Genomic DNA, 26154 nt, shown 5'->3' with positions numbered 1-26154 from the left:
AAGTTCAAAAATATAGGAAAAATAGGAAAATATTAATATGGTCCCTTGAAGTCCTATTGCTGTTGTGATTTGTAAATAAATTTGATCTGATCTGATCTGACTGATTTGATTTGATGGATATGCTTCAAATGCTCTGCCAACACTGAGGTAATGTGATTAAAATACCTTGCATTCCCCAGTATATATCTGTTTATAGATAAGATAAGATATTTGCAAATTCATAAACAGCAGTTGCAAAATAATTTGAAAGAACTGTGAAGGGACCAGGGTATTATAGTAATACACTGTTTCGCATTTAGTGCCTAAAAACCTAACAGATTATTTTGAATTGTTCTTTACCTGCAGAAGCACAAATCCAATGCTCTGTGGCATTTCAATGCTTGCAACACTCAACAAACTCATCAACGAGGGCGCATGGTATGGGAATGTGTACTTCTCAGTCTCGTTCACAATATGCAATGGCAGTTCACCCAGGTCTAACATGGGAGGTAATTGCTCCAACACTGTATCCATTGCAGTCTGGATTTTGGTCAGGTTGAGGGCATCTTTCTGTTCAATGATGTCGCTGAGAGGTCCAGAATGCTGAAGCTCATATAGGTTGTCAAGATACTTCAGGAAGTCTTGGCCACTGTAAGGAATGATAGAATGGTTTTCACATGATTTGGGGACAAAGAAGTCTGCAAGAGGTTAGAATATTAATGTTCTGCATGCTAGCCATGTTTCAACATAATAAGTCCCAAGTTTTGTGATATTTTCTCAAAATATCAACAACTATCTTAAGAACCACTAAACTAATACTAGGCTTGTTTGACATCTTAATGTATTTTTCACGCAAATTTCAATTATGGTGATGAACATTAAATATTCGGAAAATTTTGAATTGAAAAAAAAACTTGTCGTCTGCAGTCGACATGCGCGGGGAGAGAGTTAAAACATGTCTGTCCCTCTAATGATTACTAACAGTTTCTAATACTTTTTAAAAGCAGATACCACACTAATAAAATCATATTGTTCATTACAAGCACTGCTGAATAGGTCATAGCTGATCATGTGAACACAAGCATGAATGTTTACCTTTACTATTGCAAAAATAATTCTTTACTACTTTATGGTAAACAGTTTTTAAAAAAAATCATTAATATTTTTGAGAGAACAGTGCTACATTAAAAGGCACTTTGCTAAACATTTGGAAAAGTATTCAAACTTGTGCTCCCAAACACTTTGGTGATGCATGTCTATTCCCAAAATGATTTTGCACAGAAAAATGGTCCAGAAACCACAATCAAATACCCTCCCTATTTAGTGGGCATAAGATCTGAATTTCTACTTTAGAAACTTTGATGTAAATCTACAAATCTGAATGCACTGCTCTGAATAAATATGCTGTTTCTTTCTCACCTAGCTTTATTAGTGAATTTCTCCACCTCCTTATCCAGTGACAAAGCATTCACAGCACTATTACTATCATCCCACTTTTCTTCCAGCCATTTGGAATATTCCGTCGGGTCCACATTTGCAGGTGGTGTGCCTAGCATGGTATCACCAAGACGTAGCTTGCCTGATTGACGGCTGGTTGTTGTCAACACGTAACGGACAATGGAGGACAGGTACATCATGTCCCATTCATTGGTGACGATGTTACCATACACAATCTGTAAGTACAATGAAGGAAACAAACAACATGTTACAAAATGTCAATCGTGACAGGTTGATTGGCATTTGTGTTTAATACTTTGAGTAAGACAAGTGTCACTGAATGTACCTGAATTAGATGCTTAACTAATGCACTCATCCCTTGAACAAGTAGAGCAGTCAATTAGTGTGTAAAATGTAAAAAATTGTGAAGAATAAACACATTTGTAAAATGACCTCAAATGACATTTGAACAAAAATTTTGAAAACTGAGTTATTACCATTGCCAACTTGCTCAATCTTATTGATGTAAATCATTTTCCACCCTGATGCAGCAGTGACGTCAGTGCGCATTGCATGGCCGCAGCTACAAATTGCTAGTGTTTGCCAAAAATGCTGGCGTACACATGCACACGCTTAAAGACACCGCATAGATGCACGCGCAAAACAGCTGCCTCAACGCTTTGACGTCACTGCCACATCAGGCTGGAAAATGCTTTAGAAAACCATGAGTAATTCCTGGCATACTTGGTTGTAAAGTTATAAGCTTGTTACATGTTGATTTCCTTGAGTTTGTTTTTTAATTGCTTTTTACTCCTTAGTTTTCCCACATCTCAACTTCATTATTGCTGACTTTGGTATGACTGGATCAGATTGTATCAAAATGTACAGACTTGACTTATTCAGGGGAAAAAGAGTAAATGAAAATATTGTAACTCGCCTCTACTAAAACTTGACAGACATCTTCCACACTCAGCTCCTTCTGACCTTCACCTTTTGACCTCAAGATGACCCCCACTGCGTGATTAGGTTGCACCTCACTTAAAGCGTATGACTGGGTGAGACCACGGCAACCAAACATCTGCCTGGCAACCAGCAGACCATGTATGACGCAAGCTCCAAACACCATGTCCTTAATAGCCATGGGCTGCTCATGAACTTTTTGCCATGTGTCCAAGGAAATGGCATTTAGGGCTGATGATATTGCTGAAACAGAAAATGAAGAGAAATTAAGGAAATAAGATATGTTCATTTATGTTAGACAAGTGTGCAAATGAGTTCACATCACATGATTTCTGGCAACTTATTAAAAAATTATACTTAACATCCCAGATGAATGGGATATTCTAATTTTTGTCATTTGAGCCTTGCATGTGTGATGCTTCACTTTTCTTTATTTCAATATGATCGGACGTCCGAACTATCACACTAACCATGTGGGTATAAGCTTAACTTTGGGAACTTTTGTAATATGCTGTAAGCCTGTATTAATTTGATATTTTGTCTTTCTGAGAAAAAAAAGAGTGAAACTTGGAGGTCAAAGGTTAAATATGAACTGTATGATGTGAATGTGGATCATATGAACAATGCTATACTCTGTTGATTCATTTACTCCTCAAATCCCCTTTTAAACAGTTTACAACTAGCCATACTTCTAACTTTACCACTAATCCTTTACCCAGACCTGAAATTGGCTAAGAAGATAAGAAATCCCATTTACTGAGTCCCCCACATACCCGCACACCATCTATGTGTAACAACCCACAACTGAGGGTGGGAAAAATACTCCAAGGTTTTACTATCTAACGATGGACACACATTTGATTTAGTTTGCCTTAATCTGGACAAAATTAAGTTATCACTATTAAGTGTAGACTCGCCGTATACACACAAAAATTACTGTGGTTATTAGCTGTAATGCTTTCTTGTGGTGTTTTACGTCCAGAAAAACGAGGAATTGTAGACATCTATCGACTGTTGTACAGATTTCTTGTGTGTGTGGGTGGGGGGGTGTGTGTCCCTGTTTGCCATTGTTCTTCTCCCCCCCACCCCTACACTTTTCAGTAGATATCCACTAAAAGTATAAGGAAATCTGCAAGTACTAGTAGTTCACTGTAGCTACTCACCCGTTTTAAGGACATCATCCAAAAGTGAGTGCTTCGTTATATCTTGCCCACCACTAGAGGACGCTTCTGTCTGCAGCAGATGGTTAGTGATGTTATCCCACGCTATTATGCGCATGGATTGTAGCAGTGTTTCTGGGATCTTAGCGCTAGGCTCGGTGGTCAACCAGATACAGAACCGTGATTGGCTGCTCTTGCCGATGGGCATCATACCAAGTGGTCCTGATGGAGAAAATAATATTTGCATGAAATTTTGCAGGATACAAACTACTTCTTATCATAGTATTGTGAAGAGACACATTTTTATTAACATTTCACTTTCTATAGAACCATCAGTAAATTGCAGCAGATAAATTTCACTCACCTCCTGTATTGCCCACTCTATTCAGTTGATGCCTGAGTGCTGATAGGATGCTCTCTGAAGCAAGGTGCAGGTTTTCTATCACTAGCCATCCATCGTTATCTACTGCAGTATCTATGGCCATAGTCAGGCGTGTTTCCACACCCTCACCCATGCTGAGACATTCAAATGATATGCTCTTTTGCTGTGGGATAATAATGACAGCACTCAATGTTAGTATATTATCAACATGAGGAACCAATAATGAAGTAGCAAACACTGTAGAGGTCTGCACAATGATTAATTAGCCAACATGGTGTGGTAATTAATTTCTTAATAAACATGAAGTCAATACTTTTCATGACAAAATGACAAATACTGCTAATCATTTTTGTTTGGTCTCTGTAAATTGGCTCTGGCACATTTTTGCTTTAACTAAAATCTTTTGCAAGGTTCTTTTCAAGCATTAACCATCGCATAAATTCACAACATCAAGCATGTGCATAGGACCTTGTGCAAAAAAATATGCGCTGGATGGTAGCAGTACGCTCAATTTGTAAAAGGAAATCTGCAATATATTACAGTTTATGCTGGTAAAAGTCCTTTGAATATCACCAAAGCTTTTGCCTAAAAGGCAAATTCTTCTTTTACTACCATTAGTTTTTCAAGTATATCTGGACCATAAAGGAAAGACTTCATGTGAAAAACTTCAAAATCCAAAATTCTTTCTTCACCTTCCCATTTTGCTTGATTAAGTTACAAACATCAACAGATTTTAAACTTCTTTTGACCCAAATGACAGAGATGTAGAACTCCTAACAAGAAAATTTATCCCTTTTTAGCTGAAAACAAACAAGCAGATATAAATAGACAAACAAAATTATATATAGGCTGTATCAATAATGATTGGTACCCATCAGTTTTGATGGTTATTGAAAAGCCTACTTCTTCCAAATGCAACATTGTATCATCTTGAAATGACCATAATTTACTGTTATATAAGTGTTTATGACATTAATCAACAAATTATGTGGATCCTATGTTGTATTTTGATGTGGCAGTCATGTCCATATCACTGGAAACTGATGGATACCAATCATTTTGATACAGTCTGTATCCACCTGTCTTACATGTGCAACAGCTTGTAGCACACTCTTAGGCTTTTTGCTTCAAGCTGAAATTACTCATCAGCTGCTTGTTACCAAATGCCGGTGTCGGAGGCAGCAGCACCATCACTCCTAGCAACCTCTCTGAGCTACCTATGATGCTACCAATGGAGCTAACCAATGGCTTGACGGAGGTCAAATGTCGGTTGACGTATCGCGACATGGCCGATGGAAGACGGTCTGGTCGCATGATGCGTAGAAGGATGAGCTGGTGGAAATCAGTTAAGTTGCCGAGGTCTGGGCTGCTTTGTGTGGATACTTGACCACGGTCATCTATTTGGCGCTCTTGTTCTGAAAATACAATTTGTAAGCAGATTAATATTATTCTAAAAACACTATCATTCTTCCTTTTATTGATGGTGATATGAAAAACAAAATGGGGGACATCAAATTTCAAAAAAACTATCACGAAAGAGCTCATGAACAGTATCACTGTCCAGCTACTTTAAGACCAATAAGAAATTGTGTCCATCCATATCAAATGGATGCACTTGTCAGCTGCTATATGTGTCTCTCTTTACATAATTAGCTAGGAACAAATACCAGACTCATCTCAAGTTGAGGTCAATCCAAATCATCCCCAAGTCATATGGTTTAAGAATACAGCTAGAACATTTCTAAACCTTGTGACTTGGGGATGACCTCCACTTGAGATGAGTCTGAGACGTGTCTGAGATATTATGTAAAAAGAGGCACAAGTGCATCCTTTTGATATGAATGCACACAATTACTTTGCTATCTACACATACAACTGACTCAGTAGATCTGGCATACCATTACAAAGTCAGTTCTGTGAGCCAACCCACCCTCTTACCTCCATCAGCAGTGCCAGGCTTCAGAGGTAATCCTTCATTTTCTGGTGCATCTGCTTTATACCAAGATTCCCATGCATCAGGTATCTCTGCTATCTGTACACACAAGCCATCCAGTGGTCCAGGCAATACAGACATGGCAAGGATGTCATCCCATTTGTCATCTGCTATGAATGAAGGAGCAGGTGCATCACAGTCAAAGTCTGCTAAGGACAGCTCCATGTTACCAAGTCCAGGGTTACCTGCAAATGGAAAGGAATGGAAATCAGTGGGAGGGGAGACAAGTGCATTAAAGTAATGAAAGAAAGTGAACAGGCCTATCTACTCATCTACTATGCATATTGAATAACAGCAACATTAAAACAAAACACTGGTACATAATGCTTACTCACAATTTTAAGCAAAAAGTATGAACTAGAAGAATTGAGTATGGTGCAATATCACTGAAAATAATGTGCACAGGAAACTCCAAGTTAACCACAAAAGCCTACATTTGCTGCCAGTATACAGACTTTAACCCCTGGGCTTTGAAAGAACATTCCAATGCTCTCAGCCAATGAGCTACACTATCCTGTACATGCACTCATAAATGAGCAGTATAGGTCAATATACACCACTTACTAGCTCTGTGCACCTGATACATCACATGATACATAATAATTAAAGAGGTACATGACTCATGCATCATAAACTTGATAGAGTAAAGCTACGAACATCCAATACAGGGTATAATTAAAGACAGAGATAAAAAGAATTTATCGCGTCTGATGTCACTGTCAATTACGATCCTTGATTGGTTTACACAGGTTAATTAGCGCGTTAAAGGAAAACCGATCTATCTGGTGCTGATCGGAGAAAAGGAATAGCAGCAAATGCCGAAAAATTACGTACTTTTACAAGACAAAAAGCAGCTTTTCTAGGCATTGTGGACATGGTGCCTTTCGGTTAAGAAAGTTTCCTACTATAAAGACAAAAAGACCTAACTTTTGAGATGGTTTGCATGTCGAAAGGTACAAAATTAACAATAAGGCCCGGTTATAAATCCGCGTTCAGCAAGTCATCATCACGACACTTGTAAACAAACCGTGCTCGAGTTTGATTGACAGATGACGTCAGACACGATAAATTCTCTTTATCTTTGTCTTTCATAATACCAACTTAACTTGAAAGACTCAAGAAAGAACAAGGACTCTCCAATCCCACCCTCTTGTCACAGACTGAACTGTCACATAACATGGACCAAAATAACAAGCATCGTTATGATTTCTATGTATACTAGAATGTGTGTACAAATAGCAGGTGTGTAAGAAATACCTACCTGGCATACGTGAGAGTGGGTGAGGTCTAGAAGATGCGATATGTGTGTAAGATCCTGTAAGAAGACAGTGATATGAAAGAAAGAGGTGCAATCTACTTGTGAAGATGAAACATACAACAACTATTTGTTTAAAAGTGGTGCAATAGCATACTACTTTTTTAAAAAGATGTGCAAAAAATTCTGGATGTTTTCACATCATCAGATCACATTAGCACAAACATGTTTCTATGTTCCTACATTTAGTCTCTGACATGACATATTGTCACGGAGGTATTACTTAGTGTGTTAGTGTTATAGACCTGACGGGGAAGTCCTCTTTTGGTCTATACGCTAGCATGCTTGCCTCTTTATCCCGAGATTGTGGGTTCGAGTCCCGGCAGGAACGGAAGTGGCTTTGAGAATGCGCAGGATACTTCCGTGAGGGGTTTGTGACAATATACATCTATTTGAAAGCAATGAGTGTGTCTCACAAGCATATCATACTATAAACTATGTACAACACAAACCAATCAGTGTGTAGTCAGTCAATAAGGTGCACAACATACTAACCTTGTAATAGCAGAGCCATTTCTTCCTCAGAGAAATTCTCTGTGGTTTCAAACTCTATATTGAGACACAGCATGGTTGCATACAGTAGACGATGCTCCTCGTACAGACATCTTAGCAGAAATTGAATAAGAAATTGTGTTTTATTAATGTTAGACTATAAACTTAAGGCACTGCAAAAAAATTGATATTGATTTTATTTGGAAATTGTTTTATAGAGTCATCCAGGTTTATTTTTAACTCCCTGTATGCTTGGGAAAAAACAACAAACAAGGTATACATAGTGGTTATTTCAAGAAAGTAATTTTTTATTTACTCATGTTGTTATATACAATTAGTAAGTGTTCACAACACAGAATATGGACTATCCATTTCAGTACGGCAAACATAGATAATAACATACAAATGGCACCCAACAGGCAAAGTCCCTGTGCTTTGTATGCAAAGATAATCCTTGCATATTCATGAGGGAAAATGGTTCTATCCTCTGTGCCTAACAAATTGCACACTGGCAGCATGGCATTACATGCCTTTGCATTTACATAAAAGATATCAAGACTGTGCTTCATAAAATATGCTGTAGCAATTTTGTCTCCAGCACTTAATAGAACGATCAGCCTTCATTAACACATGATGCTGGACTTTGTGTGTTTGCGCCATCTGTATGCTATTCATTTATGGGTGTAAGAGATTACAATAAAAGAAACATTTAAATAATAGAAATTAAATTCACTTTACAGCTAAACTGTCATTATTAAAATAGGTATATCGGAGGGCGCATGAATGAATCAGGGATGATGACTTACTGTCTTATATTCTGGAATACAGTCTGTGTTAGGCTGTCTACTAGTTGCTTAACTTGGTTGACTGATAAACTGTTGTAAGCTACACCAGGGGGAGGAAGCTCAGGTGAATCTGGGATACTGATATCTGACATTATACGCTGCAGTAATGGCTCCTCTTTGGCTCTACCACTCACTGTTGGAAAAATGAAGTAATTTTACTGTGTTGACACCACTTTTAAGTTAAAACAATCTATATTACATAAATGAACATTATATAATGAGTGCGCTACAGTGGATAAAACTAAATGATAGATGGAATAATCAACTTCTTATTTTAGTTTTTAAGTGTTTAAGAAACCTGGGTCCATCTTATCTATCATCTAAATTTGAATTTGTTCATGATAGTCATATGCATATTACCAGGAATCATTCATCAAATACTCTTGTTGTACCAAAATGTAATTCAAATTCAGGCAAGCGTGCATTCCATGCCAGAGCTGTTAATACTTGGAATGAAATTGCACCTCAAATCCATAAAGAATTAAATAATATGTCTTTGTATCAATTTAAAGCGCGAACAAATATTTCTGCTAAATAATTTGGGATTTCTATTCCCTTATAAATTGTACTTTTTATAAGGACATTTTAGCTTTAGCTTGTATTTTGTATAATCTTTGCCATATGAGTTCAATACTATTTATTATGTTATTGATTTACCATGTATAAGATGTAAATTTACTATGTACAATGTATCAATATGTATTACAGTATCTTATAATTGTATGAGGGCCTGCTTGGAAAGCAGTGCTTGACACTGAAGTGGAATTACCCTCAATAAAGAAAGATTATTATTATTATTATTATATACTATATTACATAAATGAACATTATATAATTATTGAGTACACACATCTGCTTGTTCTGTGGTGTGTTACATTCACAGCTATAATTGATTTCAAATGGATATGGAGATTCAGTATTTTTGTACAGGTGTTCTTTCAACCCAGGGGCTTACCTCATTAAACTCCACTACAATAAGGCAATTCTGTTCCCTATTTTGAGCAATAATCGAGGTTAAATTTTTTAACACTCCAAGATCATAACCAATTTACTACAATAAGACATACATGTAGGTCCAATAAAGTTTCAACACATAAATTCACAAAAGCGTGCATCATTCATTCAACACGCAAAGCGCAGTTCGCGTATGTGCTGCGCTCAGTTGTGTGTACGCCATTCTATATAAATCCACAATGTTATGAGTCCCGCCTATTACGAGCTGATCAAAGTAGACGTACATACATATTACATGTTCATTGCTCCACAGTCTTAACTCACCCCCATGTTGTGGTGAATCAATTTTCTTGGACTCGTATCCCATAATCCTTTCTGCTAATGATGGACCAATAGCATCTACCTTTTCTTCATGGAGCTCATCGGTGACTGCACTCCTGCGTCCACCAGCCATTTCACTCTCAGCATACTCTGACCCAACCTGAAATGTCACAAGAGGTCACTCAAGATTTATACACAACCTACAATTTATATTTAAGAGAGAAACAGAAAGACATTTTGGAGGGAGAGCAAAATGTATGAAGATGAGGAGTGCCAGACAAACAGAACAAGCATCAAACAGACAGACATGGATATAATGAAAGATAATATGGAAAGGATCTGAGACAGGGAGAAACCAAACCTAAAATAACAAGAGAGTAAGGAACAAGAATAAGAGTAAGTGGGTACAAAGAACAAGATTGAGTGTATGAGCAAATGAAAGAGAATAATTTAGTGTTAGAGCAAGTAATACGAGAGTAAGAAAGAGGCAAGGAGGCAGAAATTGAGAGGAATGGATCCCACTGTTAACTAATAGCTAAATGATAAACAAACAAATGACATACCTGCCAACATTGAGATGTCCAAAATCTGGACACTTAGCCCAGTTTTGTTTGTCAAAAGACATCTAAACAGTGATTTGCTGAGAGCAGTCTGTTAAAATGTTTGAATGATCCAGAAAAGGCTATTCGATATATTAGAATAAACTATTGTTCTTGAAATGCAAAGTTTGATTGTATGCTGCTGAAATTGATATCCTATGAATGACAAGAGTTTTGTCATCTCAAATGTTCAGAAATCTGGTCAGTCCCTGTTTACACACTTTGAGAAATCAAACAAAAGGAGTAGTGTGGCACACTTGTTAAGGTATTTTGCCTTTGGTGCCAAAAGTCCTGGGTTCAAATCTCTGCTTGACCAAAAATTATCCATAAAGGCCTTGATTGTCAGTGATCTACAGCGACCATCTTCACCAGGTCATTTGGCCTGGGTGAAGTTTTGTCAGTGTTATCTCCCAAAATTCAGCTGTTAGCGCCTAGATATGCCTTGACATAAAAAGCCACAAGGACTGTCCAGATAAATTCTGGACAGTTGGCAGGTATGAAACAAATAACCAAACATAACAATGAGACAAAGAGTTACATGTACCTGTTCCTTTTCAGCATCTTCTGAATCAGTAGGTTCATCCCCAATAGCTTGGTCAAACATCCACAGGAAGAATGGCAGTGAGAACTGATATTCCCTCTGTATGCCACGCAGGCTAGAAATCACTGCATATAACATGGCACCACGCTTAGCAACAGGCATCAACTCCTCACAGATCTTGTCCAGTGATTCTAGAACCTTTTCTGCTTCAACAAGTTTTTGATACACCTAAAATAAAAATTCAAACAGAGCCAGTTATAACTGATATTCTTTATGATGATAACAAATCATCTCAATAAAAGTGATGCATGGAACCATGCCTTATGGATGAGCAACACACAATGATATCATTGCAATTAGAGGATAACAGAAATAATATCCACAGAATGAAAAATAATTGTATTTAGAGTCAAATTTTGTCCATCAATTGTAATAAGAAGAGACATATACTAATTTTTGATTTTTTCCTTTGAAAGGAACGTGTGAATTTGGCCACAAATGAATTGTTGTAGAAAAATAAACTGAGAACACTGTGAAACCAGTTTCTTTCCTTACCTGATCTCTGTTGTCCACAATAGCAGACACATACTCAGTGTGAGCTGTTATATCACTGGAACCTACGTCACCTTCTAAGGTCTTCAGTAGCTGGTCTTCCAAAGCCTGTAAGAAAGTTAATATATGAAATAACAGTTCCTTTCTCCTCATCCCTTATATTGGCAACTTATACCAAAAAATTTGTATTTTGGTCATATGTTGGAACAGCAGTTTTTCGCTATTGCATCAACTTGCTGACAACTGCAATGTATTGATACCTAAAATTTTGCCTTGGTAGCAAATATGCCTAAATCAAATGTATTGCCTACATTCCTTATCAAACTGCCTTTGTTTGGCCTTAAATTTCTACTCGTGGGCAGGCCAATGTCTATATGTTCACAATTTCCTGCAATGTTCACAATGTTATGCAATTCATATTCATGGGTTTTTGATTATAGGTAGCTGAATAACAAAAATTTGCCTTTTGAGTGCATTTGACACAAATCATTGCACTATAGTGTAACACAATCATCTAATACATGACTGAAGGTACATTTGGAAGATTTCATTTCTAAATACAAATGTAAAGTATGAAAAACACTTTATTTAAAAAATGAGAAGTACTTGGACTTGTGGCGATTAGCAGGATTCTCATTTTGGATGTTTAAGTCTTGCACATGATGACAATCAGTCACCAGTAGGCTGAGCAAACTATCAGTTCCTAAAACGTATTTCAGCAACACTTACCTGTACAGTGTTTCTATGTTGTTGCAGTGCAGCAAGCACTTTACTTCTCTCAGCATGTAGATGAGGTGTGACTCTAGCAAATGCTCTATCAAGTAGTTCCTCTCTCATTGTCTCTGGTGAAGCATTATAATTCAACAGCATGGTACTGGATGCAATGCGAGGGGAGAAGTGTGGATTAGGATGGCCGGTTGCTAGAGTCACATGGAAGTTCTCATGGCCGAGGAGACGACGCCCACAGTACTTGATGAGACGAGCATCTGTGGGAACAGGAAAAAACAAACAAACATGATTCATTTTAATATATAGAGAGCAGTACAAACATCTTATATTTAATGCTGACATCATGGTTGAATCCAACCAAGTCTGATGATTACGTGATTCTGATGATAATCTGTATTTCAAATACAAGCTGTAAAGAGACCACTGGTGGCTTACAAGGTTTGTGGAATGTAATAGAACTGATAACAGTGCAGGGTGATATGAGCTGAAGAAAGAGGTACAAGAAGTAAGATGGGATAGACAGCTCACCATTTTGTTCAGGGCTATGTGGTAAGCCTCCTATTACAAAGATCACAGACATAATTTCTCTCTATAGAATCCATTAGCAGTATGACATAGTAAATGATGTATCAAAATTGTTCTGAGTTCTGGTACACATTAGGCTCACAGAAGCAAGCCCCATGCATGACAAACATGCACAACACAGTCATACATGACTCATATGAAATCCTGATGTACATGAAAAGCCAGTCGCATACAACCGTGTACACACCAGCGCTCAAAATAAGGCGCATCCTTGCGTCAAATACCCGTAAAAGTAGATGCGGACCCGCAGATTTCCTACGGTACGGGTCCGTGTGACCCGTAAAAATTGAATCAAGCAAAAAGCAGAAAATCCTAGTTTTGTTGTTCCACTGGAAAATCTGGTTCACATAATAGGTCCAGCTCCCTGAGTACACTTTCATTTTAGTTTCCCATCAAGTTTTCAACCTGGGTTTTCAATTTTTCTGCAATCTACATACCGTCATTGCCGTAACTAATTCTCTCTCTTGAAATTTCAAAGGCATGGGTCCGGGATCAGACCCTTGAAAATTTGTGAGGCCCCTTGGAATTTCAAAGGCAAGGGTCCAGAGGAACGTTGGATTTTTTTTCATATTTGAGGCCTGGTACACACACCTATGCTTTTCAACAGCAGATAACTCTGTATAATTTTGATACACAGTTTGGTTTAGGAAAAATGAACAGGGATGAAGGACGCTATACACTGAGTCACTTACCTTCCATACCCTTATGTTCAGTACCATGGTTGGCATGATGGATTAACGGCATCACCATACTATCTAAACTCGCCTCTGTGTTCATCAGTAGTAATGGCAGCCCAGAGAGGATGGCTTTCTCAATCCGTACCACTATAGATGGATCAAACCTACAAAAGCAACAAAATGAGACCTAGTTATGTCCATGGTAAGGTCATATTGATTATACAATGGTACAAACCTGACAATGTGGTGGATTAACCAATAACCTTCTTCATTCTGCTAATTCCTCTTGCGTGTAATCCTTGATAGTCAAATTATCTTCTTTGTCATATAGATCAAATGATACAGACAACCGTTTCGCTGCCTCTTCAATTGACGTAAGCTACAGTTTGTTCGGTTTATATAAGGTGGACAAAATAAGACTCATAACACATGTATTGATATAGAATGGCATGCACGTAGTTGGGCGCAATGCTTATGCAAGTTGTGTGTTGCGTAATGCGTGACTGGCGCATGCTTATGTGAATTTACGCAAGCGTGAGTTGGGACTTTAATTTATTGACGCGCGCAGTAACAAAAGCCAAATAATTTCCACCTTATATAAGCCAAACAAACATTAGGAAAGTCAAAGTAGCACAATGAAGCAAGGAATGAACTTATCCCTCACTTTTTTCTGGTGACTACATAAACCTTGATACATATTTTACTCTAATTGAATAATCATACATCTCAGACATGCAATTACAAGCTACATTTCACATAACACTACAATATCAACTATATATAAAATCACAATAAGTACTATGATGAAGCACCGGCACATGATTCTGCAGAACATGATCTGATATGCTACCAAATCTGATGGATCTACTGGGATTTACTCTAGCCAATGGGTGTTTCAATGGCCTATATTTACACATCTAATACTATGCTACTATTATAACTTAGTACTAGTACACATTTTAACACAATCAATCTGAGAGTACCTACCCAAGTTTGTTTTCCAGATGGCTATGGTAATGAATGCATGCATGGAATGGGGTAAAACTATTAGCACCTTGAATATGGTAATATTCTATGTTTTATATTATGCTTTAATTCTGATTATTTGTGCTCAAAATGAATTTATCAAACAAAGCTGTAACATTTAAACCATTTGTGTGCATAATCACACTTTATATGTTTGTTAGTTTTCAAATCACATCAAATGTAAATATAGCTAGTTTGGTTTAGGAAATTGATGCAATCTGAGAAAAAAATTATAGCATGACTTTTGGCTATCCAAACTGATACTTAATGTATTGGAATCAACCTCATTTGGGATTATTTGTGTAAAAGGTAAATGATAAGAGTTAGTAGATGCTCTCCTCGGCACATCAACAATCTCTAAAACAGGGATCCCGCTCGGTTCCACCTGAAACAAACCTAAAAAAGTTATGTGAATTTGGACTAACCTCTCGAATAGGTTGTTGTGGAAATTTGGACTAAAAAAGAACATAAAATGTGATATTTCTGAACTCAAAATAGGGAGGATATAGTTGTCAAGTCAATCATTCCAGTAAATGTTTTGCTTAGTTTAGGTGTAAATCTTAATCTTGGGGTAGATTTGGGTAAGGTTAGAAAATGGGAAAGGGAATTCATTCACTCTTAAAAAAGATTAATTCATTTTTGATATCATATAGTTAGGCCTACAGTTATTCAAAAAAAATATACATATGTGCTGGAAATACATACTGCTATTGGTATTGTTAGTAATGGTTATAGTATTTGGCAAGAACCCTCAGTGTCCAACTACTCTTCCTGATTATCACATGAAAAGAACTAGGTCACGCCTGGGTCATGTGATGCTACATAGTTTGATTAGCAAATGAGGTGCTGATGTGATGATGATGTGATTCAATTAGCCAATTGAAACCTCACTTCCGTGTTTACACTGTAAATAGCGCCAAATCGGCAGACCGCTGAGGAAACTTGCCAAAAACTATAGTGCTGTATGCCTATAACTGCAAAATAATCCTAATGTGGGATGTGTAACAATCTACTCAAGGGGATAATTAGTTGCTCACACAGTATTATGATTTTGATAATTTTTAAGTGTACAATTCTAATCAGCATGCAAGCCTGTGAGTAAGACTACTAGCTATTTCTTACAATTCAAATGTTTCTTTGGAATACACATTGATCTGCTGATGACGCCTGTTAATGAATAAACATTACATGATGAAAACAATGCATATTTACATATTTATGACCTTATAAATTACTTCTGATGAATATAGGTGATCTAGAGAGAACAAGCTTACCTCCAAACCACTCTCCTAGTGACAAACAACTGCTATTACCTCCAACAATTCCTAATAGCAGAGAACACCTACCTATAAATGGCTGCCCTGATCCTTGCCTGATAGCTGCCCTATACATAATCCCCTTACCTTACATAAGATCCCTCTCCCTCATAATTAAGTACCCTAGCTACACCACTATCCCCCCTTAATCTAAGATGTGATGCCCTACACCTAGATATTAAAACATGAAATAAACTGGTTAATATGCTCAAAAAGGCTAAAATATTATACCTCCATACACAACTGCTCTTTGGGCCATTATTTTTTAAGGTAGCCAGAGCAATCTGTTTTAATAAAACTTATCTCTATAAGGTAATTTTTTTTTCAAAGAAACTTCCTACAAAATCAATGAATAGTCTGTTTCCTAATGTTTGCTTCTATCTCTTTTGTCTCTCATTTTCAGAAACACACTATCCTCCATAGATAAGTCCGATTTCATTTTACTGCTCTTGTGCATCTCTTAACAACACGTGTACAGCTCTTTTCGGAGCCACCATTCTGACAAAGAGCTTAACACCGTTGTATATCTTTAAAGCACATCAACCATATGGTTTATCAAGTTGGAATAAATCCCTTGGCTAAAAAAATTCCAACTTAACCACTTACTAAAAAATATGCTGAAAACTTCCATCAAAATTTGACTTTTTGGCTATGAGATGTTGAATGTGATTAGATATGATATTTTACATATTGAAAACGTGACAATTACAAAAAAATAGCATTTCTATAAGCCTCTATCGCAAGATGCTTGTATCCATGTACTTATGTTTGATCAAGTTACATTCTACAAACTTAGTTTATGTAAATAAAATATTTCATTCTTTTATGCTAAATATAACAATAAACTAAATATAACAAAACAAAACAAAAAGAATATGTAACAAAATCTGAAGTTCTGTTCTACCTACCATCTATTGTATGAAATCATAGACCATGGTACCAACAGCCATCAACCAAAACACATCATGGCAATGAAATAAAAAGGTAAATGATAAATGAAAAAATCAATTTAAACTATTAAATGAAACAAAGAAATCGATATGACAGTCATACATCAAAATCAAAGTTAAACATATGCAATGAATTCATGATAGCTCATGATAAAATATTTCCTCCAGTAAATTCAATATTGGAAAGAAACTAAAACTTTGAAGTTAAATCTGGAATCAATCATTAAAAAACAAATAATAATAATAGCAGAGATAGTTGGGACTTACAAGAGAATTACAGAGAACTTATTATTTTCCTATAATTGTAAATGATTTTGTGTGTGTGCAAAAAGTAGAGTTTTAAATGTAAATATTTCTGCATTTTCTGATTTGCTAACCCCTAAATAAAGCATTCACCAAGAGACCCAAGGTTCCAGATTTGACTTCAAAAAGATATGAGATTATTTGATGTAAGCAAAGGGTATGAATCCTGGGGGAAGGGGACATGTCTTTCCTGTTTCAAAGGAGGAGGGGGCAATATCAAATGACCCCTACATCTTAGCAACTAGATTCATAAAGTCACAAGCATGTTTGTTTGATTTAGAGCAAGCATGCAATTATGGACTATACCACATTTTGAGGTCTTATTTGTTGGTTTATTTAGAGCAAGCTTGAAATTATAGACTACACCACATTTTGAGGTTTGTGCTACTAATGGTGTAAAAATGAGAATTCACTATGGAAAGAATCCAACTTCTGAGGGAACACAGCCACCTCAGACACCCCAAATTTAACTTTTATAAAACTATGTACCCCTCAACTTTTTAGAATAGATTTAATAACTGCCAACAATGTTGTTGATAACCCTCTACTGACCTTGTGTACATGTCAATGTTAGTGAGTTTCTCACTGTGTATGATCTTCCTCATCCAGCGTACACCTTCCATATCAGGGTCAATCAGGATAGGAGGTCGTTGCCATGACGATTTCTGTATAGCAAGATTCTCCATCAGTCTTGCACTAAGACCTTTAGTGACCCAGTCTTGAAGGACCTGAAAGTGAAAAGAACAAATAGCACCAGTATGAGCAAGGCATTCACTATATGGGTGGCAAAATAAATTATGATTTTAGCATCCTCTTTTTAGGGTATGGTTCAATATGTATCCATAAATTTCCAAAACTTCAAATGATTTGGACATTGACTTTGCGAGTTATGCATAATTATTTTTGGAACAAGTTGGGGGGATGAGGCTGTGGATCACAAAATTATAAAATGCCCCTTTTACCATGGCTTTTTTTTAATTACATGCATCTGTTGTAATTTCTGTCTTTTGACAGATGGAAAATACAAATTGGATTATGTCTTTGTCAAACAACTGACCCTGCAAGAAGGTTTATGCACACAAACATTATATACTCCTGGGTTTCTGATGGTAAAAAAGTTTATTGGAGTAAGTTTGGGGGATGAGGTTGTGGATCACAAAGGGTTCCTTTAAATCCAAGCCAACAAATCAGGTATATTATCAAATTTAAAGTTTGACAAAAATTCCTCATATTGATTCAACCCACACCAACTCCATTAACTATTACTAGCTCTAAATCAGAGCCCTCCTTACATCAAGTAAGACCAGTCTAGTGACTTATGCACAAACCATGCACAAACCATGCACAAACCATGCACAAACCATGCACAAATCATCACAGGTCCTGAGACTGCTCCTCCCCTCTAATTGCGAAATATTTTGTGACCGCTGCCAGTCAAGTGATTCACTAGCAAATCTAGAACAGCTCAGAGAGGGTAGGTCATGGATTTCACATTTTGTTTTTAACAAGACACCTTTTTTGAGGACTCATATGAAGGCTCAGAATCTGAGCTATTAACTATGACTGCAGAATGACTAATGACTATGTTATATTGCTGATGGGCTAACAGTAACAGGACATTGTTTGGGGTAAATATATTTAGCATGTTATGTACATACCTTTTCACCAACCAATAGTTTAATGAGTGCCTGTATGTAGCGATAATACTCATTGTTGGCAATATTAGGGAATTCATCCACTGTGAAGGCATATCGGCTCTCTGCTGCATCACTGATTGGATAGTTGTTGTTGCTTACATTCAGCCCAGCCTGCTCATTGTCCTGGCCTGCATCTGAATTGTGTTTAGAGGAAAAAAGTGGATTTTCAATAAACAATGTTTGAGCAACAACTGGAAACGGAGTCCCTCTCTCTTATTAATGGCGGACTCCTCCACTCTCTCCCATATGGATAACGACTTCTTCAGTTTTGAGCTTAGATAGAACTTGTGGCACCTGTGTTGATTTAAATGTGCTCATAGGGATTGTTCAGTTTCAGCTACATAGGAGTCACCAGAGTCTGAGGCAGCATAAGTAATGCCATACACTAGATTGCACTATTTATCTCTTCCTGTTGTCACACGTATGGGACCCGGCATTGCGAGACATTTCTTGCAGTCTGATGTCACAACATCTGGTGTCACAACATCAATCAGATGCCCGATGTTTTTGGACGCAGCATAGAAAAGTGAGTTGCAAATTTCAGTTCCAGTATTAGATTTCATTTACAAAATAATGTTTTGAATTACTGGATGAATAATCTACACCAAGATAAATATTTGACCAATTTGATGTATAACATACTCAGGTCATTTTGGCTATGCTCTACACCTACCCCATGTCTTTTACAGATATCACAAGTGAGATTTACTTTACCTTGTTTAGCTTCTTCATTCATCTCTCCTTTCTCATCTCCTTCATTACTAGTTTCCTTCCCTTCATCCACTGCCTCATTCCCTTCCTTCTCACCCTGCACCTCAATTGCCACTGACTGTGGCTTGGAAGCAAGTTGCTGCACATTCCCTTGGGATAGCTCATTTTCATATTGGTATTCTTGCACCCCTGCGTTTTTGTATTGATCTGTAAGGAATGGAGCTTTCATCACGACGTGCAGTATGGATGGACCATTCCACTATCCAACCTAGGGGAGAATGAATGTACAAAGAAAGTGTTCAAATGTGTCAATTTAATGCTCTTTGATGCAATCAGCAATCAAGACATACAAACTATATCCAGCACATAAAACTATTTCTTTTAAAGATCAGAGACACAATGGTGTAACAGGCAATATTTTGCCAAGTCTCGCTAATCTGCTTTCCAAATGTGCACTTCAAATGTTCACGTTAGTATGCATGCATGCATGCATGCATAATCAAATTCACACTATTTTGACCCTTAATCAAGGAGAGTTTGGGTTTTAATTGAGACTCTGGTGAGCATCTTGAACTTTTGGCAGTTTAATTTTTAAGTTAATACATACATGCAAGGTAACATTTAAGTGTACATTACAATGGGCCATTCCAGTTGAAAATCATACACATCCTATGGAAGATATGACCTTAATCTCCCACACAAGGATTTGCAGATTTGAAAGAAGTCAGCCATTCAGGTAACGCCATTTAAAATTCATACTCCCCTGTGTGGGAGATTAAGGTCATGGCTTTTATAGGGGGTGTATGGATTTCAACTGGAATAGCCCAACAGTTGCTTTAAATTTTAGGAATGTCAATACAAATGTGTCAATGACAGTAGTTGGTGACAGTTATGGGATACAAACACAGATATGATATAGAAACATAGATATGAAATAGACATTGGATATAACATGTATGATGCATCCTGGATCCTATATCTCACATCCAAATGATAAGTATCATCCACTTCCCTTTTGGCTGCTTAGGTATGACTTATTCAGTGTAAGAAAATAAACAGGGTCAATATGCCAATATGGACTGTAGTCACACTCCTAACAAATTGATTAATATATCAATAATCGATCACTGACCTTTGATAGGATCAATAGTATCAATAACCAGCGGTACACCTCTTTCTTGGAGACACAGCGGCCAGTGTATAGTCAGCATAGCTCTGCGGAATTTAGGGTCATACGGTCCCATGTAGGTTGCAAATGCTGCTGCTACAGCAATAGAGCCAGAGATGGCAAATTCTCTCTGAGGCAGGGAATGACAAATCTGGATGCAATGTTGGTATTCTGTGGCTAGGATCTAGGTAGAAATATATGAAAATTGCGATGAGTGTAAGCAATTGTTTTGATGTAACTTATGTGCAATATTATATCTTCGTAATTCTGTGCCAATGATAAAGTGTAATAAATAAAATAAATAAATAAAATAAATATATAAATTTAGTGTTCCAAATCTCTGTTCAATCCAAGGCAATCACAAGAAATTTGCCTTTTTCTGCCAAAAATTACTCACTTACTTACTTGGCACACCAAACGTCTTAAGAGAGCAAAAAATTGTACTGATGTTAAACATTAACACAACAAATGCCTCTGCATTGTTTCAGAAAAGTGCATAAGTTCTCTTTGGTTGGTTGTTAAGAAATTACACCCACCTCACATCAGCAATGTATGAGTACCACAAAAGATGATTTCAAAAAAGTGTCTTTATTTCTTATCAAAAGAACATTTATTGTTATAGGTCTTACCTCTCTGAACTTGTTGGCTGTGGCCAGCTGTTTGCTCATCTTCAGCGACAAATCATCCTGGTCATTCTTGTCAACGGTGGCGCTTTCAAAACTTTGAGACAGGTCATCCAGACGAGCTTCAAGAGCCTGAAGAAGTAATGATGAAAAACATTGTTTTAAATTATGTTTTGTTCAGAAAATATATGGACTCAAAAATCAGCATACTTGTCAAATGTAAAGCAATTCATTCCTAATATATATATATATATATATATAAAAATACATAAAGTTGTGTTTCTTCTTTCATTAAAAAGAGTGCTCGATCCTGTGAAGGAGAGCGTGTACATAACAGGTGAGGAGCCTTCCGGCGAAACAGACCGTAGTGAACATGGAATAAATTTGTTTCTTTTAATGTTATATATATATATAAAACATATCTTTATTATAATATCAGATACAAACTTTTTTGTCTGTTTGTTTTTTTTGTTTGCCTGCTATGTGCACAGTGATCTTCATCACTTGCAGTGTACTTTTGTACTGTTTTCCTGACACTTATGTGAGCTCTGGAATTGGCAATTTTTGGCCATCGAACTTTGCCTGTTTTGGGCCTACATTGGTTGTTTGATTTATTGTATCTGTTTATGTGCACAGTGATTTTCATCACATGCTCTAGTGTACTTTTGTTTCTACAGATTTAACAGTTTTATTCTGTGGGTCTTGGAACTGGTGATTTTTGGCTATCAAACTTTACCCTCTTCTAATGCCTACATTTGCTGTTTTTGCCCCCCCCCCTGCATACTGTCTAGTCTGTATTTTACTTGTTTCCCCACATCAAGTTGGTGTACCTAGCTCCTTTTTTTCCAGATACAAACTACTATCCCTACAAATACCAACCTTCTTTTTGTTTTCAAGTGTTGCTAGCTTATGATTGGCTTCCTCCACCTCTGCAGTTGTCTCCAAGACTTTCTGATGCAATGGTTTGACTTTGGATATCATCAATCGGTGGTATCTGGTGAAAATAACACAAACAAAAGGTTGAAATACATGAATTCAACACTGATCACATACTGCAACACCTCCCCTAAATCATGACAAATACTTTGCTATTATAAAGATTTTGCTTGAGTAATCTAAGAGAATTTATGAGATGAAATGGATTAACCAGATTTTTACATTTATTTATCTAACTATACCTTATGCCCATTTCCAAAGAGAAGCTACTACTAGTCTGTAACTTAGCCCCATCATGTGCTTAATATACCTAACTTAACCACATCTTGCTGTTTCTCTGTAGAAGATTCTCAAGCTGGAATGATATGCCTTCTTACAGTTCTAAGTTGCAGCATCTGAGGTCCAATGTTTCTTTCAGATTTGCACACATATTCGTACTTTCTTTGTATTCCTACCTGACTACTCCTCGCACCCATTTACAGAGAGATGCTGCTGCCTCACTGTTAGTTTTCCTCAATAGATTCTGAGGTTGGAATGATGCCTTCTTGAGGTATGGTTCAACCAGGTTGAGTGTGGTCTCTGGTAGCTCTGTCTCATCAAATGATATCATCTCTTCCATAAATCTAGACAAATACAGTAATCAACAATTAATTTTCCACAATAAATGAAAATATCAACCTGTACCAATTCAACCCTTATGCTGGGTTTTATACTGACAAGCTGCTTGCCGCTGAATGGCATTCGTATACGTATTGCAGACAAACGGACACAATTATGGCTTGGTATTGACTGAAACTGTCATGCCGCTTGCCGAGTGGCAAGAGAGTATGACAGGGGCATTACGCTAAGTCTATTTAATGAAATTTAAAAAAAATTCAGTGTGTGTTGTACAGCTCAACTTACCGTACTTTTCCTAACCAGACAGTCCATGCCAAAATTGTTACTACACCTTTACATTTCATCGAATCTCTTTTTGATGTCTGTCATTTTGAACATCACACTTGAAAGATGTATGCTATGTAGAAACTTTATTTTGCATCTTCATAATTTGCATATTATTAGCATATTTGCAAGAAAAAACATGAAAATCAATAAATACCTATATTTTTCATAATTTCAATATTTTATTAGAAATTAAGCATGTAGGCCGTTTGTTATGACTTGATGAATGAAACTGTTAAAACAGATTTTGATATTTTTGCTTATTTTTCCTTTTTTGCCCCAAAATGTGTAAAAATCAACATTTTTTGGATGACCTATATTTTCTTTGAATATTTATCAAATTTCTTAATTTAGGTATAATACAGTGCAGAAAAAGATGTCAAAAAAATCTGTTAAAACAGATTTCCAATAAATTGTTCCATTTTCCATTTTGGGTTAAATACTCAATTTTCATGTGCGGGATATTTGAAACATAAAATGAAAACATGTCCATTGCACTTTTTCCTCGAGATGTACTATAATTATAATATCAAGGTTACGGATATATTATAATCCTTCTTATCTTCACTGATCCATCAGATACCTATTGTTATGAATGATCAATGAAAAGGTTCAGAACTGGGCTACTAATGGTCTGTCAAGTATCTATAGTTATTTTCATGACTGTGTCAACTCAAAAATCATGCAAGGTCGAATGTAGGAAAAGTATGATCAGTTGAGCTGTATATTCACAGATCTTGACAGATCTAATATGGTCAAATTGGGTTATCCCAGTTGAAATCCATACACCCCCAAAGGAAGACATGAGGGGGTGTGAATTTCAAATGTGGTTACATGAATTGGTGACTCCATCTAAAACCTACACCCCTATGTGGGAGATTAAGGCTGTCTTCCATAGGGGGTGTATGGATTTCAACTGGAATAGCCTATAGATAACTTACTAAATACTGTAATCTTGCTGAAATCCCAAGAATTGTTGCTCCCTATTTTTGCCTTTATCACAATTTCACAATTTTGGCATGGTTGGACCAGATCCAATCACATATGCTAATTGATTTATTATACAAAATCTGCACCATTGGCACTACGCCTACATCTTGACAAAGCATTTTCCACCCTGATGTGGCAGTGACGTCAGTGCACATTTCATTGGGGGCAGCTATAAATCATTAGTGTTCGCTCAAGGCACTCTTAAAGACGCCACATAGATGCGCGCAAGAAACTGCCACATCAAGGTGGAAAATGCTTCAGATGAAGTTACATACCTTTCTATGTTAGCCATCTGTCTTTTTGCACCTTTACTCCATGTCAAGTCTGAAGAAGGGGTCTTCACTATATGTTGAAAAACAGAAATATAAAACAGAGTTAATCAAACTAATTACATAGATATTGTAAACTGGCTCAGAGAACAGAGTTACCCAGCACTTAAATGATTCCTTGCTTAAATTCTTGGTGCAAGTATCAAACAATTATCCACTCTCTCCATTACTACATTTAAATTGTGAGGCAGATGCAGTGAGTGATGAATGACAAAAACCTCATAACCAGTTCCGATCAGGGTAACGCCTAGCTGACTGTACACTAATACCCTGGGTATCATAGGAAAACAGTGTCAGACTTTCAAGTGTCTGCTTCATAAAAAAATACCCTGTTGAGGAATATTAATTGAGCAATCTTTGAAGTACAATAATTTTTTTAAATGGTATTAAACTTATAGCTCTGTATGTGAAACAATCATGTTACGTGAAGTAGATCAGTATGTGATGCAACCAACGAACTGATACCAATCAATTCAGTTTCGTTCCAGAGCTGTTCTGGATCAGATGCTTGTAAATGTGACCTAAACAAAAATAGATCCAATAATCACAATTTGTTGTGATGAGTAATAAAATATTATGTGCTTACATATCATAATAATAGCTGCCATCAAATCTTCTATGTCAACATCAGGTTTCTGCATTCCTCTCATCTCACCAAGGCTGGCAATATTAAGTTCCCGCACCATTTTCTTAGTATCAGCCACTACAGATACAGCTTTGTATACCGCTCTCTCATGTGCTAAAGTATACTCGGGTAAGGCCTGAAATGTAAAAAGATATAGAAGTAGCAGATATTGCAGAGTGAGATGGCCGAGCAGTTAAGACGTTGCGCTGCTGGCCGGGAGAATATGATCGGCAAGGGTTTGAGCCTTGGGCTTACCTTAGGTAAGAATTCTTTTCCTCTCCCAAAATGTTCCTATAAGGTCAGAAATCCTACAATTGTGTTCAGTTATTTTACAGAGAAAAATTGTAGAATTTCTTCTCGCCCCCATACACTGCTTAGCACGTGCAGATATAGGTAGTTTGTGTGCGAGGTCTCATGGCTCGGAAGTCACGTAAAGCTGTTGGTCCCGCGTACAGGAAGAGTCAAACCCTATGCATGTTAAGTGTCAGAGCTATTCGAAAAGAGAAGGGGTTCTGATAACTGCAATCAATCTTAGGTTCCAGGATCAAGTGTTAAAATAATATATATCTGGTAAACAACTAAACTAAAGTGGGAAACACCTATATTATGCTGCATATAATGTTTACTGACCTTCTGTAAACTCTTGATTTTCTCCATCTGTTTGGATACAATCTTGACATGTTGCTCAGCTATGGCTCTATCTTGACCTATCTGACATAACAACTTGACAGTACCCTGAAATATAGCAAAATTAAGTATTCTATGGTTAACTGTTTGTCATACTGGTATATGTACAGTCAAATACCTATTTATTCTGCCTTTACGTTTGTGTAAATTCACAAAAGCGCACGCCAGTCACACATTACTGCACACAGTTAACATAATGTTATGACAACTCAAAATTATTTCAACATTTTAATTTTTTTAACTGATTGTGTTAATGCCTACATATACAATAATAACATAATAATTTGCCATCACAGAGCTAATAAATTATTCATGTGTAATTTGTAAAAA

General features: G+C 36.8%; 1 protein-coding gene and 1 pseudogene across 1 annotated transcript; both read right to left on the bottom strand.

Annotated features, from left to right (window-relative positions):
• Positions 1-3966: 3966 nt before the first annotated feature.
• Positions 3967-19549, bottom strand: LOC140169376 (uncharacterized). Its single transcript, XM_072192633.1, has 16 exons — positions 19528-19549; positions 18775-18947; positions 17669-17844; positions 15951-16034; positions 14509-14529; positions 13537-13685; positions 12260-12516; positions 11534-11638; positions 10982-11206; positions 9842-9998; positions 8525-8696; positions 7722-7831; positions 7173-7226; positions 5857-6096; positions 5007-5333; positions 3967-4081 (listed from the first exon to the last, which is right to left on the bottom strand). Exons 1-15 carry the CDS (start codon positions 19547-19549, stop codon positions 5032-5034), a joined length of 2247 nt encoding a protein of 748 aa, XP_072048734.1. The 3' UTR covers positions 3967-4081; positions 5007-5031.
• Positions 19550-19572: 23 nt separating this feature from the next.
• The window catches only part of LOC140170004 (uncharacterized), an 84333-nt pseudogene continuing 77751 nt past the window's right edge, over positions 19573-26154 (bottom strand).

The sequence above is a fragment of the Amphiura filiformis genome, chromosome 14, assembly GCF_039555335.1.
Source record: "Amphiura filiformis chromosome 14, Afil_fr2py, whole genome shotgun sequence".
In the NCBI taxonomy this organism is placed as follows: domain Eukaryota; kingdom Metazoa; phylum Echinodermata; class Ophiuroidea; order Amphilepidida; family Amphiuridae; genus Amphiura; species Amphiura filiformis.
Note: the sequence above shows the minus strand (reverse complement) of the source record. Positions and strands in the feature narration are given on the sequence as shown.